Source organism: Oncorhynchus gorbuscha, linkage group LG16, assembly GCF_021184085.1.
Source record: "Oncorhynchus gorbuscha isolate QuinsamMale2020 ecotype Even-year linkage group LG16, OgorEven_v1.0, whole genome shotgun sequence".
Classification (NCBI taxonomy): domain Eukaryota; kingdom Metazoa; phylum Chordata; class Actinopteri; order Salmoniformes; family Salmonidae; genus Oncorhynchus; species Oncorhynchus gorbuscha.
Genome location: NC_060188.1, coordinates 24,407,745 through 24,421,450, shown reverse-complemented (window position 1 = coordinate 24,421,450; position 13,706 = coordinate 24,407,745). Strand labels below are relative to the sequence as shown.

Sequence of the window (13,706 nt, the reverse complement as noted above, 5' to 3'; positions counted from 1 at the left end):
CATCAGCTGTTTGTTACCAGGAAAAAAATTCAACAACATCTCTCTTGCTTCTCCTTAATATTCTAAGAAATTAATTTGTTCAAAACTGTTCAACTATTTTCTTTCTCTCTCTCTTTGAGTCAGTTACTCACCACATTTTAAGCACTGCAGTGCTAGCTAGCTGTAGCTTATGCTTTCAGTACTAGATTCATTCTCTGATCCTTTGATTGGGTGGACAACACGCCAGTTCATGCTGCAAGAGCTCTGATAGGTTGGAGGACGTCCTCCGGATTACTGTGTAAGTCAATGGAGGAGAGTGAGAACCGTGAGCCTCCTAGGTTTTGTATTGAAGTCAATGTACCCAGAGGAGGACGGAAGCTAGCTGTCCTCCGGCTACACCATGGTGATACCCTACAGAGTGCTGTTGAGGTTACAGTAGATCTTCATTGCAAAACAGTATGTCTTAATCAATTATTTGGTGACATGTGAATATATTTACTATAGGTTTATCTAAAAAGGATAACTGTTTTAAAGTTTCACTCTTTTTTATTTTTGTGGAATTCACTGAGGAGGATGGTCCTCCCCTTCCTCCACTGAGGAGCCTCCACTGATGTAATGTATATTCTCTGCACAGTCTTACTGTAGCAGTAGTTGGTAAAGGTTAAGATGTGATCATGTACACGTTATGTATAGTTTCTGTACTGTCTGGGTCATGTCCAGCTCCAGTGTGGGTGTTGGGTCTCACCTGGGGAGCGCAGCTTGTTCTGGCTGGCTGAGCGGGACAGGGGCAGACTCTGGCGGAAGCGGTCGGTTCGGCTGAACCCCAGGGGGATGTCAGCCTCAGACATGGTCTCAGCCAGAGACTCAGCCGAGGCAAAGGACAGCTTAGCAGCCTGGTCAGCTAGCCCAGACTGGGTGGACTGGGAGTGACGTGGGCTACGACTCTGGAGGAGAGAAAGTGAGAGAGTTTGTTTGGAGAGAGGAGAGCGAGAGAGAGGCAGAAAGAATGGATTTGACAGAGAGGAGTACGGAAAAACGTGAAAGAGGCAGAAAGAATGGATTTGACAGAGAGGAGTACGGAGAAACGTGAAAGAGGCAGAAAGAATGGATTTGACAGAGAGGAGTACGGAGAAACGTGAAAGAGGTAACAAACAATAAACAGACTATAAGACAAACAAACCCAATTAATATTGGCATAATGTATCAGCATGTCAGGACCAACATTCATACAACTGATGCCATCTTTCCTATTTCTGATTGGGTGGGATGGAATCATGTGACGGTGCCTGTTGGTTCACCAGTGCTGACAGCAGAGGGATACAGCAAGGCAGAGGTCCAGAACACAACACCTTCAGAACTAAGGATCCACTAAGGACCAGTAGGTAGGAATGGGGAAGATACAAAATAACCTGGTAGGCACTGAGACCTGTTTTAATGTTTTAACGCTTATGTAAAGTTCCCTCTCCTCCTATACCTGCATCCTCTCCCTATTGGTTGGGGACCTGCTGGCCTCTGGCCAACCTTAAATGAGTGCAGGCCAGGGCTGTCTGGATTAGACAAGGCCATGTAGATCCAGATCAGGGCTGTCACTCTGGGTTTATTCTACTGGCCTGGACCTGGCCTGGGCCCAGGCAGCATCTCTTCTTCCTCAGCTGCTCTGCTGCAGCTGCTACTAGACTGTGTTCTGGTAGGCTGCTGTGTTCTGTTCAGTGAACTGGCTCCCCTATCCCCACCGCCGGGTCTCCTCCAGCTCCCAGACTCCGTTAATGAGCTCCCAGAATGCTCGCTGACGACTGTTAGGATTGCGGAGCCAGCCAGACACATCGAGCCCACGTTACATTACAGTACAGTGCCTGCGCCCCTCGCTAGTAGAAAACAACTTCTCCTCTGCTCTTTCTGTCGTTTCATCCCTCATTCTGGTTTAATAAGAATTCAGCATGTTTTTTTTTTCTGAGGCTCTCATTAATTTTGTATTTAGGAAGGCGAGACGCAGCCTCACAGAGTGCTGTGCTCATTGACTCCCAGCAGTGCTCGCTTTGGGGTCATTCACAAATACACGCAACATGCATGCACACACACCACAGGAGGCTGTTGAGGGGAGGATGGCTCATAATGATGTCTGGAACGGCGCAAATTGAATGGCATCAAGCACATGGAAACCATGTGTTTGATGTATTTGATACCATTCCACTCCAGCCTCTACCACGAGCCTGTCCTCCCCAATTAAAGTGCCACCAACCTCCTGTGACACACATACAAACTCACAGACACGCACACACACACACACACACACACACACACACACACACACACACACACACACACACACACACACACACACACACACACACACACACACACACACACACACACACACACACACACACACACACACACACACACACACAGTTCATACTGCAGCCACAAACATTTACACAGTGTAGTCACACACACAGCCCCAAAACAGAGTGGTGGCACTTGTAAATGACTGCACTGTTGGAGCTAGGAAGATAAGCGTTTCGCTACACCTGCGATAACATCTGATAAATATGTGTGTGCGACAAATCATATGTGATTTGATTTGATTTGGTGGGCAGGCAGAGTGTCTGAGCACCCAGGGAGAGAGGGTGGCTCTGAAAGCATCGCCCCCACTGTGCTTTCTAATGGGGTCATTTATCTTAGCAACGACCCGAACTGAGCAGGGAGCACAACAACCCAGTCCATAGCACCACACAGCAGCACATATATTGTACACACAGAACACACAACAGACACAAACACCAGCTCCAGTGAGCCAAGCAGAGCTCCAGGGCTAAACAAAGCCAGAGCGCAGATGGATAAAACACAGCCATCAGCTTGACTCAGCACAGCAGAGCTAAAAGATACATATCCTATAGAGGAGTGAGCCGCATCTCTAATCACACCAATAATCAAAGGAGGCCTCTAGTGTCTCCAACATGTCAGCGAGCTGACGTCGAGCTAGCACTAGTCCCTGGAGTTTGTGTGTCTACATAACAGAGGATCTTTTCAACAAATCACACCGAACCGGGGAGACCATGCAAAATATCAAACAGAACTCAGGACGAAGTGGAGAGAGGGAAACTAGCTCCGTCTCTCTCGCACACACAGGAGAGATCTGTCAACAAACTCCAGCAACTCACCTAATGAGAATCTTTCACTCAGGTGTGAGTCATTCTATAGTAGCTTGGAGAAACACTAAACACTTAAGAAACAAAGGTAGATTCCCCCAGTGGAACAAAATATGTGTTGGAGGAAAGAAACCATATCGACTTGGTGTTGTTGCGGTAGATACTTTATGTAAAGGTGTCAAAGTGAAAGTTGTCCCACTGGGCACAAACATCAATTCAACGTCTATTCCAGTTTGGTTCAATTTAATTCCATTGAAATGGCGTGGAAACAACGTTGATTCAACCAGTGGGTGCCCAGTGGGATGGAACACGGGGAGCGTTCCTAGAACCATTTCCTCCTGTGCGTCATTATGGGCAGGTAAAAGCACTCACCATCTGCTGGGAGATCTGTAATGCTATTTACGCTCACTCTCTTCAGAGGAAAACAGTGATTGCACCTCTTCCACTCTTCTCTGCACCTTTTCATCTCCCCCTTCCCTCTCCCTCTCCCTATCACCCTATGTTGTCAATCCAGGCTTTTTCAATTGCGCTCAGTTACTGTGAGGAGCCCACACTTTTATAATACCACAGAGGGAGAAAACAAGGTGATCTTACAGGAAATATAATTGAACGGAAAGGAGGACACGGCGGGCTCCAACATACCTAGGACTATGAACTGCTTTAAATCCCACAACAAACCCAATCTCTCCTGCTTTTCTCTCTCTCTTCCTCCCTCTCCGTTTCTCTTATTTTGTCTCTTGTACATTTTTTCTATTTCTTATTTCACCTTTATTTAACCAGGTAGGCTAGTTGAGAACAAGTTCTGCGACCTGCCAAGATAAAGCAAAGCAGTGCGACACAATCAAGAACACACACAATCAAGAACAAAGAGTTACAAATGGAATTAACAAACATACAGTCAATAAATAAAAGTCTATATACTGTGTGCAAATGAGGTAAGATAAGGCAATAAATAGGCCAAGGAGGTGAAATAATTACAATTTAGCAATTAAACACTGGAGTGGTAGATGTGCAGAAGATGAATGTGCAAGTAGAGATACTGGGTTGCAAAGGAGCAAAACATAAATCAAATAAAATAACACTATGGGGATGAGGTAGTTGGATGGGCTATTTACAGATGGGCTATGTGCAGGTGCAGTGATCTGTGAGCTGCTCTGACAGCTGGCGCTTAAAGTTAGTGAGGGAGATATGAGTCTCCAGCTTCAGTGATTTTTGCAATTCGTTCCAGTCATTGGCAGCAGAGAACTCTAAGGAAAGGCGGCCAAATGAGGAATTGGCTTTGGGGGTGACCAATGAAATATACCTTCTGGAGCACGTGCTACGGGTGGGTGCTGCTATGGTGACCAGTGAGCTGAGATAAGGCGGGGCTTTACTTAGCAAAGACTTATAGATGACCTGGAGCCAGTGGGTTTGGCGACGAATATGAAGCAAGGGCCAGTCAACGAGAGCATACAGGTCGCCTGGTGGGTAGTATATGGGACTTTGGTGAACGGATGGCACTGTGATAGACTGCATTCAATTTGCTGGGTAGATTGTTGGAGGCTATTTTGTAAATGACATCGCCAAAGTCAAGGATCGGTAGGATAGTCAGTTTTACGAGGGTATGTTTGGAAGCATGAGTGAAGGATGCTTTGTTGAGAAATAGGAAGCCAATTCTATATTTAATTTTGGATTGGAGATGCTTAATGTGAGTCTGGAAGGAGAGTTTACAGTCTAACCAGACACCTAGGTGTTTGTAGTTGTCCACATATTCTAAGTCAGAAACGTCCAGAGGGAGACACGTGATGCCGTGGAGCTGAGTAGACGTTGACAAACCGAGCTCTTCAAAGTTATTCTATTTTTACCTAAATAACAACGTTGAAACAATATTCTAACATCGGCTGATAAATTGTCAAGTACTTACCTTCCCAAAGAGCCATGGACCTCCGACCGAGAGGCAAGAAGGACGACCAAAACGTCGTTGATTCCCAAGATAACGATAATGCTACAGCTAGCAAGATTAGCATTAGCCCTCATAACTCAGACGACAGTTCCAGACTGTTGCTCTCAGCAGCCTCTTGCGAGCCTGCCGACATGCTGGCTACTCTCCTCCGGGAAATTCAGGATGGTAACAGAGGTCTTTCTCTGAAAATCGATAAGAAATCGGCTGAACTCCATACTTCCATTGACGACCTGAAATCCTCCATGAATGATCTCCTTTTGAGAACGACTGAGGCAGAGCTGCGCATTAGCACAGCTGAAGATACCATCGCTAGACATGACCAGGTCTTGACATAACTGCAAAAGGACAATGCCTACCTCAAAAACAAAGTATATCAGATGGAGAACCAGAATAGACATAGTAATATCCGTGTGGTGGGATTGAAAGAGGACAGTGAGGGCCGTGACCCGGTCCGTTTCTTCACTCAATGGATCCCGGAGGTCCTAGGCATAACCAACTTCACCAAGCCGCTGGAAATCGAACGTGCCCACAGAACATCAGCGCCGAAACCCTGGCCAGATGAGCCCCCACGAGCCGTCCTGATCAGGTTCCTCTGTTTCCAAGACAGAGAGAAGATACTGCAACTCGCAAGAGCCAAAGGGGACATCACCATCGATGGGAAGAGAGTCAGCCTTTTCCCGGAAATAAGCGCGGAGCTCGCCAGACGCCGCAAGCAGTTCAGACCTTCCGCCAAAGCACTGAAGGAGAAGAACATCACAGGCTACCTCATCCACCCTGCGCGGATGAAAGTTCAGTACAAAGGCCGAAGCCATCTCTTCAACACACCGGGAGAAGTGCACACTTTTCTCAAAAAACTGAGCAACGTCTGAGTCTGAGCCAGGACGGTCCCTCTGGGGGATAAAATGCAGTTCGTTTGTTTTCTCTTATCCGGATTGAACTGCTGGTATCTCCCGGTCACTTTAATTGATTTGTACATTTTCAACTAACCGTATCTTTCCGGGGTGAGTTCTATTACATTTACAGGAGAGTATATTTTGGTTTAGTCCATATCTACTGGGCGAAGCAAGAAGTGGGTTTAGGCCCACTGCTTTCCCCCTCATTTATGTTAATCTTTCGTAAAGAGACTCAAGCAGCCCTTACCGTGGGCAGTAAATATTCAGCCATAAATATCTATTCACAACGTTTGTTTTCAATTTAGAGAGCTCGCAGGTTTTAGTTTACGCCAATGTTTAGCTAGTAAGAGCAAGATGGAAAGCGAGCAGCAACTTATCTCTACAAGTGTATTCATGTTTGATTGTTGGGACTGTTGTTCTAGTCTGACAATCGGGGTGGGTGGGATTTTTATTATTTCTTTCTCCCTATTTTCTATGTTTATTGTTTCCTTCCTAAAGAGACACACAGGTCACTTTTGTGCTGAAACCAAAGTTGAAACATTTCCAAATTATCTGCATATGATAGATTTCTATTCAGTTAAATATTTGAAACCCAACCTATGCTTAATCCACTAAAATATGTCACATTCAACGTAAAAGGTCTTAACAGCCCGATTAAAAGGAAAAGAGTCTATACATACCTTAAGAAATTAAAGGCTGACATTGTGTTTTTATAAGAAACACATCTTACAGCCAGTGAAGACAAGAAATTGAAGAGGGAATGGGTAGGACAAGTTTTTGCATCCTCTTTTAACTCCAAAGCAAGACGAACTGCAATTTTGATAAGTAGACACATCCCCTTCTGCGTCAACAACACCATCTCTGATCCTTCTGGCATGTTTGTTTTGGTGCAGGGGCATATGTTTTCAGAGTCTTGTACCCTACTGAATATTTATGCTCCTAACTTCGATGACCATATGTTTATTCAGAATGTCTTCCTTCAGGTTGCTCAACCACCACCAGGATGGCTACTGGTTGGAGGAGATTTTAATTTTTGCTTAGATACAGTTCTTGATAGGTCTTCTGATAAACCCTCACTTCTTACCAAAGCCGGCAAGCTCACCATGTCATTCATGAAAGATCTCAATTTACTAGACATCTGGAGACAGTTGCACCCACAGGATAGGGACTACTCTTTTTATTCACACCCACACAAGACACACACACGCAAAGATAAATTTTTACTTTCGACACAACTGTTTCATAGAGTGTTAGATGTCGAGTATCTCCCCAGATTGCTTAGTGACCATTCTCCTCTGGTATTATCAATCTCCATTCCTACCAAGGTAAATGGAGCATATAGATGGAGACTAAATTCTACACTTCTAAAGCAACCGGAATTTTGTGCATTCATCAAAGAGCAGATCAATATTTTTACTTTGACAAACAAACCCTCTGCTCCTGACAGCTTCATTCTCTGGGACACATTGAAGGCCTACCTGAGGGGACAGATTATTTCCTATACTAAAGGGCTGAAGAAAAAACACGGTGCAGAACTGAGTGCTCTTGAATCTGAAATCTCCGAGCTAGAGAAAACCTACCAAAGAGGCCCGACTAAAGATCTATACAGGCTTTTGGTAAATAAAAAACTTAAATATAATATTCTGAACACATATCAAGCTGAGAGGGCCATCACTAAATCAAAACTGCGTTATTATGAGCTTGGAGAGAAAGCTCACAAAGTATTGGCATGGCAACTGAAAGCAGAGGAAAGTAAGAGGACAATTAATGCCATAGAAACTCTCACTAAAGAGATATCTTTCGACCCTACTGAAATTAATAATACTTTTAAGAAATACTATGAAGACCTCTACACTTCCCAATCAAGCGATGATCTATCAGAGATAGACTCCTTTCTCTCCTCTCTCAACCTCCCATGCCTGTCAGGGGAAGACAGCGAGCGCCTGAGTGAACACTTCTCAGTCCCTGAGCCATTAAATCCTTACCTTCTAATAAATCTCCTGGGGAGGATGGCTTCCCTCCAGAGTTCTATAAAGAATTTAGGGAGCTGTTGGTCCCCTACCTTATGGAGGTACTTAAAAAAGCCAGAGAAGACAACTGATTTCCAGAGTCCTTCTCTCAAGCAGTGATTACTGTAATCCACAAGAAAGGGAAAAACCCGCTAAAGTGCGCCAATCTCTCTCCTTAACACAGATTGTAAACTGGTCACCAAGATGCTATCTAAGAGACTGGAGTCATGTCTTCCCCTGTTGGTCAACCCAGATCAGACTGGCTTCATAATTAATAGATTGTCCTCCAATAATCTCAGAAGGTTCTTTGATATAATTCACCTTGCTAACAAAAACAAAATACCTGGTGTCGCAGTCTCCCTCGACGCTGAAAAGGCCTTTGATAGGGTTGAATGGCCATACCTCTTTCGCATCTTGGAAAAGTTTGGTTTAGGTACCGTGTTTGTAAATTTGATAAAATCACTCTACAAATCTCCTAAAGCTAGGATTGCTACCAATGGGATTACTTCCTCCTCTTTCCCTCTTTATAGGGGGAACAGACAAGGTTGCCCAATTAGCCCCCACCTCTTTGCCCTCGCCATCGAACCGTTGGCTGAGGCTATTAGAACGTGCCCTGACATACATGGCTTTGAGGTGGGCCCCCATACCCATAAATTATCACTCTTTGCGGATGACCTTGTCTTATTCCTAACAAACCCAGAACACTCCCTCTCTCACTTGCAGATCCTACTACAGTGTTATAGTTCTTTCTCTGGATATAAGGTCAATCTTGATAAAAGCGAAATCTTACCGTTGTCTGTCTTTGACCATCATACCATCAAGCACAAGTTTCCTTTTAGATGGTCGCCTATGGGCTTCACATATTTGGGCATAATGGTGGATGGTAACCTGAACAACCTCTATAAACTCAATCTAGCCAGTTTGTTGCAAAAGGTGGAGGTTGACCTTTGTAAATGGATGGACTTACCTCTCACTCTACTGGGTAGAATCAATGTAATTAAAATGAATGTCCTGCCCAGGTTTCTATATCTGCTTCAATCTCTCCCTATCCCTGTTCCCGCAGCATTTTTTTCCTCTCCTCGACAAGCTGACCAGACGGTTTATCTGGCACGGCAAAACCCCTAGGGTTGGCCTGGATAAACTGACCCTTGATTACAGTCAAGGGGGCTTAAACCTCCCCAATTTTAGAATGTACTACTGGGCTGCACAGTCTAGGTTTCTGGCTCAGAGGTTTGACAATGGTCCCTCTCCCTCATGGTTGAACATTGAAAAGCTTGAGGTAAATGATGACACTGGGGCATATTTGTTTTACAAATGGGACAGAAAATCTATAAAAACCATCACAGACAACCCTTTAATCATACATTCTGTCCTGGCATGGTGCAAACTGCATGAGCTGTTCGGACGAGGGGGATTCCTTTCCCCTAAAACCCCTTTATGGAACAATAGATTGATCCCTATGTTTTTCCAGAATAGTAACTTTAGACCATGGTCTGATAAGGGGATCACTCTTCTGGAACATTGTTACGAGGAGGGAGTTCTTATGTCTTTTGATCAGCTGAAACAGAAATACCACTTGCCTAACAGGGACTTCTTTAGCTACCTACAACTACAACACTTTATTAGGGTGACTCTCAAGGGACAATAGAACCTACCTAAGATGTCACCTATTGAACAACTCTGCCACGCAAGACCAACCACTGTTCAAGACCATTTCCCGTGTTTACAATGCTCTTATGTTAGGACTAACACTGCCTGGGCTAGATAAACCCCGACTTAGATGGGAGAGAGATCTGGGTATTGATCTTGATGAGGATCTATGGAGTGACCTATGCAGGGATGGGGTTACATCCACATTGAACTCCAGATACAGACTGATCCAGTTTAATTTCCTCCATCAGCTCTATATCACCCCATCTAGACTGCACAGGTTCAACCCAGATATCTCCTCCCTATGTTTTAGATGTGGCTCAGATGAAGCAACATTCCTCCATTCCACTTGGCAGTGTTCAAAACTACACGGTTTCTGGCAGGGGGTATGCGATACCATATCCTCAATTCACGGGGTTGCATTCCCTTTAGACCCGGAGGTCTGTCTACTGGGTAACTTTACTAACACCAATCTTAGGCAAAGCCATACTATAAAGCTAACAGAAATATTGCTAGCGATTGCCAAGAAATGTATTGCCTTGAAATGGAAATTGGATTCCTCCCTGCCAGTTGCAATGTGGCTTTCGGAAGTTAATAGTTGTATCCCTTTGGAGAAAATCACTTACTGCTTGAGGAATAAGTTACATTTTACAGAATTTGGCAACCTTTTATTGACTATATGGAGAATCTCCCCCCACATCTCATTGATTGAATCTATATATAATCCTCACACAATGTTTCACACGTAATGTATATTATGTAGCCTACGGCAGGTGATCCAATGTCTCGTTATTTTTTATTTAAATATATTTTTATTAATTTTTTATTATTTTTTATTATTGTGTTGGTTTATATAACTATAATTATAATTTATTTTTGTTACGTTCGTCTGTTACTGTCACTTTGTCCTATCGTTGTCTAATATCTTTTCACTTTTGTTTTGAATGTTCTTAATTGGAAAATGCAAAAATAAAATACTTTAAAAAATAAATAAAAAAGAAACGTCCAGAGGACATTCCCAGAGTGGGTCACGTTTAAAGGTTGTGTTACTAAGCTATATGGAATTGTTGTAAGAAGGTCATACATTGAATTTTAAGACGCTTTGATGTATCAAAAAAAATCTAAATGTTTTATTTGTTGAACATTTTTATTTGGCATTACTGCTATTAGCCCATACTGTACATTGCATTACAGATTCACTAGATGGGAACAACAGATAGTCCCTCCCCCAAAACAAATCTAAAGGAAGCTTGTTCTGAAGTCTAGGTCCTATATCTGAGAGATATAAGAAAGATCAGGAAACATTATTTCCTTTTTCATACACTGAGTATACCAAACATTAGGAACACCTTACTAATATTGAGTTGCCCTGAGAACAGCCTCAATTCATCGGGGCATGGACTCTACAAGGTGTTAAAAGGGATCCACAGGGATGCTGGCCCATGTTGACTTCAATGCTTCTCACAGGTGTGTCAAGTTGACTGTATGTGCTTTGGGTGGTGGACCATTCTTGATACTCAAGGGAAACTGTTGATAGTGGAAAAACCCAGCAGCGTTGCAGTTCTCAACACAAACCAGTGCGCCTGGTACCTACTACCATACCCTGTTCAAAGGCACTTCATTTTTTTTGTCTTGCACATTTACCCTCTGAGTGGCACACAGACACACTCCATGTCTCAATTGTCTCAAGGATTAAAATTCTCTTCCCCTTCATCTACACTGACTGAAGTGGATTTAACAAGTGAAATTAAGGGATCATAGCTTTCAACTGGATTCACCTGATCAGTCTATGTCATGGAAAGAGTAGATGTTCTTAATGTTTTGTATTCTCAGTGTATGTCCTTCTCCTTTCCCTCTCCCTCCCTATCTCTCTCTCTCTCTCTCTCTCTCTCTCTCTCTCTCTCTCTCTCTCTCTCTCTCTCTCTCTCTCTCTCTCTCTCTCTCTCTCTCTCCAATCTCTCTCTCTGTGCCATCTTTCTCCTTCCTTTCCCGCTCTGTCGCTCACACCCCTCAGAGCGTCATCAGTTTTTCATCCGTCTCAAAAGTAGCTTCTCATTCTGGCTGTCTGTGTCTCTCTATGTCAACACCTCTGTTTCTGGACAGCTCTCAAAGCAGCCGAGCACCTCTCTACTCCTTCTCCTGCTGCCGTCTATGTCTGTTTGTACAGCCCTGCTCTCACACACACTCGCTCTCTCCCCACACATTGTGCTATTTCACCTAAGAGGGAGAGAAGAGCCTGGAAAACAAGCAAGCCTACGGCTGTTCCGCAAAAATTGGAAACAAAAATGACCCCCCTTAATAAATCCATCTCCCTCCCTCTTACTCCTCACTTACTCTTTCCCTCTATCTCTGGCTTTCACTCACGCCGTCTATCTCTCAGCCCCCCTTCCCCTCTCTCTCCTTGGCTGAGCTCAGTCTCTTCATAATATGGGGAGTCGTCAATGCATGGAAGAAATTGCTCTGCCAAATTGAGCTGGATTGTTCGCTGATGCGATCTGCTCGCTAGGCAGGGGAGTGAAGAAAATGGCGTACTCTGGGGAGGGGGGATGACACCTGAGATGGCTGGTAGTTTTCTTTGCCGAGGAAAAATAGAAAAGGGGCCAGGCCAGTAGAATATATACATACCAGATCTGGGTTCAAATGCATGTGTGTTTGAGTATTTGTTATTCAAATAGTTTTTTTTCAGTGTATTTGAGTATTTTCAAATACACAGCCCAAACAAGTACCTTTACTTGAGAAATAATATGTACCAATACCTGGGTTAAACGCATGGGAGTGTATTTGTGTCAGTGTATTTGAGCATTTTCAAATACTTTCCAAGTGTATTTCCAAATGCATTCCAATATTCAACTGCTTGATTTAAATTAAATTAAATGTTTAAAAAAGGTTATCTGAATGTTTTTGAAATAGTATTTGAACCCAGGTCTGATACATAAAGCAGAATAATCTACATCGGGCTGGATTCTACCTCTTCTTCTATCTCTTCTTCTTATCACCTGTTCTCCTCCTTCACTTTAATTCTGTCTAATACAGCCTGCTGAGAATGTGACTCATTCAGTAGGCTTTTAATTATAATAATCTCCAGATTTAGACACCGTGATGTCATTTAGGTGAAGGAGTGCTGGAAAAGTGGGCAAGCGTTATTAGGCGAGCACTTGATCAAGGGCGTGAAAATAACATTTCCACAATGTCATGGAAGTAGAAAAATGAAGACAAAATAGAATATTGTGACAGCGATTTGATGACTATCCAGTTGCTGCAGGCAGTCAATCCAAGAAAACCGCTTGAGAAGTGTTTTTAAAGCTTTTTGGACATTATTACGCTCCTCGTAATAATTACATAGTTCTGGGGTAGATGGGTCAGGGATCTGGATATTGATATCTGGTTGCATTTCCACCCTGTCCGGATGATATTTCAGGGAAGCGTAAACCTCAGACGAGGCCTCTACCCACACAGATGGCAATAAGCCTCTCTGTGTAGATCCATGCTGTGCCTCAGCAGCCTCCGGACAACATCTATGAAACATAACCCTCAACACACCGTGAACCATGCCAGCTCACATAGATCCACAGCATGACACTTACACATAAACTCCATCTACTCCATGTACGCAAGACAGATATACCCTCACGGATATATCCGCAGGCAAGACAGATATACCCTCACGGATGTATCCGCAGGCAAGACAGATATACCCTCACGGATGTATCCGCAGGCAAGACAGATATACCCTCACGGATGTATCCGCAGGCAAGACAGATATACCCTCACGGATGTATCCTCAGGCAAGACAGATATACCCTCACGGATGTATCCGCAGGCACGACGGATATACCCTCACGGATGTATCCGCAGGCAAGACAGATATACCCTCACGGATGTATCCGCAGGCAAGACAGATATACCCTCACGGATGTATCCGCAGGCAAGACGGATATACCCTCACGGATGTATCCGCAGGCAAGACAGATATACCCTCACGGATGTATCCTCAGGCAAGACAGATATACCCACACGGATGTATCCTCAGGCAAGACAGATATACCCTCACGGATGTATCCGCAGGCAAGACAGATATACCCTC

General features: G+C 43.9%; 1 protein-coding gene across 3 annotated transcripts in view; it reads right to left on the bottom strand.

The window, feature by feature from the left end:
• LOC124000756 (SRC kinase signaling inhibitor 1-like) overlaps nucleotides 1-13,706 on the bottom strand; it is a 150,918-nt gene that overhangs the window by 67,542 nt on the left and 69,670 nt on the right. For all 3 annotated transcript variants that reach the window (XM_046307344.1, XM_046307345.1, XM_046307347.1), the window contains exon 5: nucleotides 725-923. In XM_046307344.1, coding sequence (XP_046163300.1) covers nucleotides 725-923 — 199 coding nt within the window. The remainder of the gene's footprint in view (nucleotides 1-724; nucleotides 924-13,706) is intronic.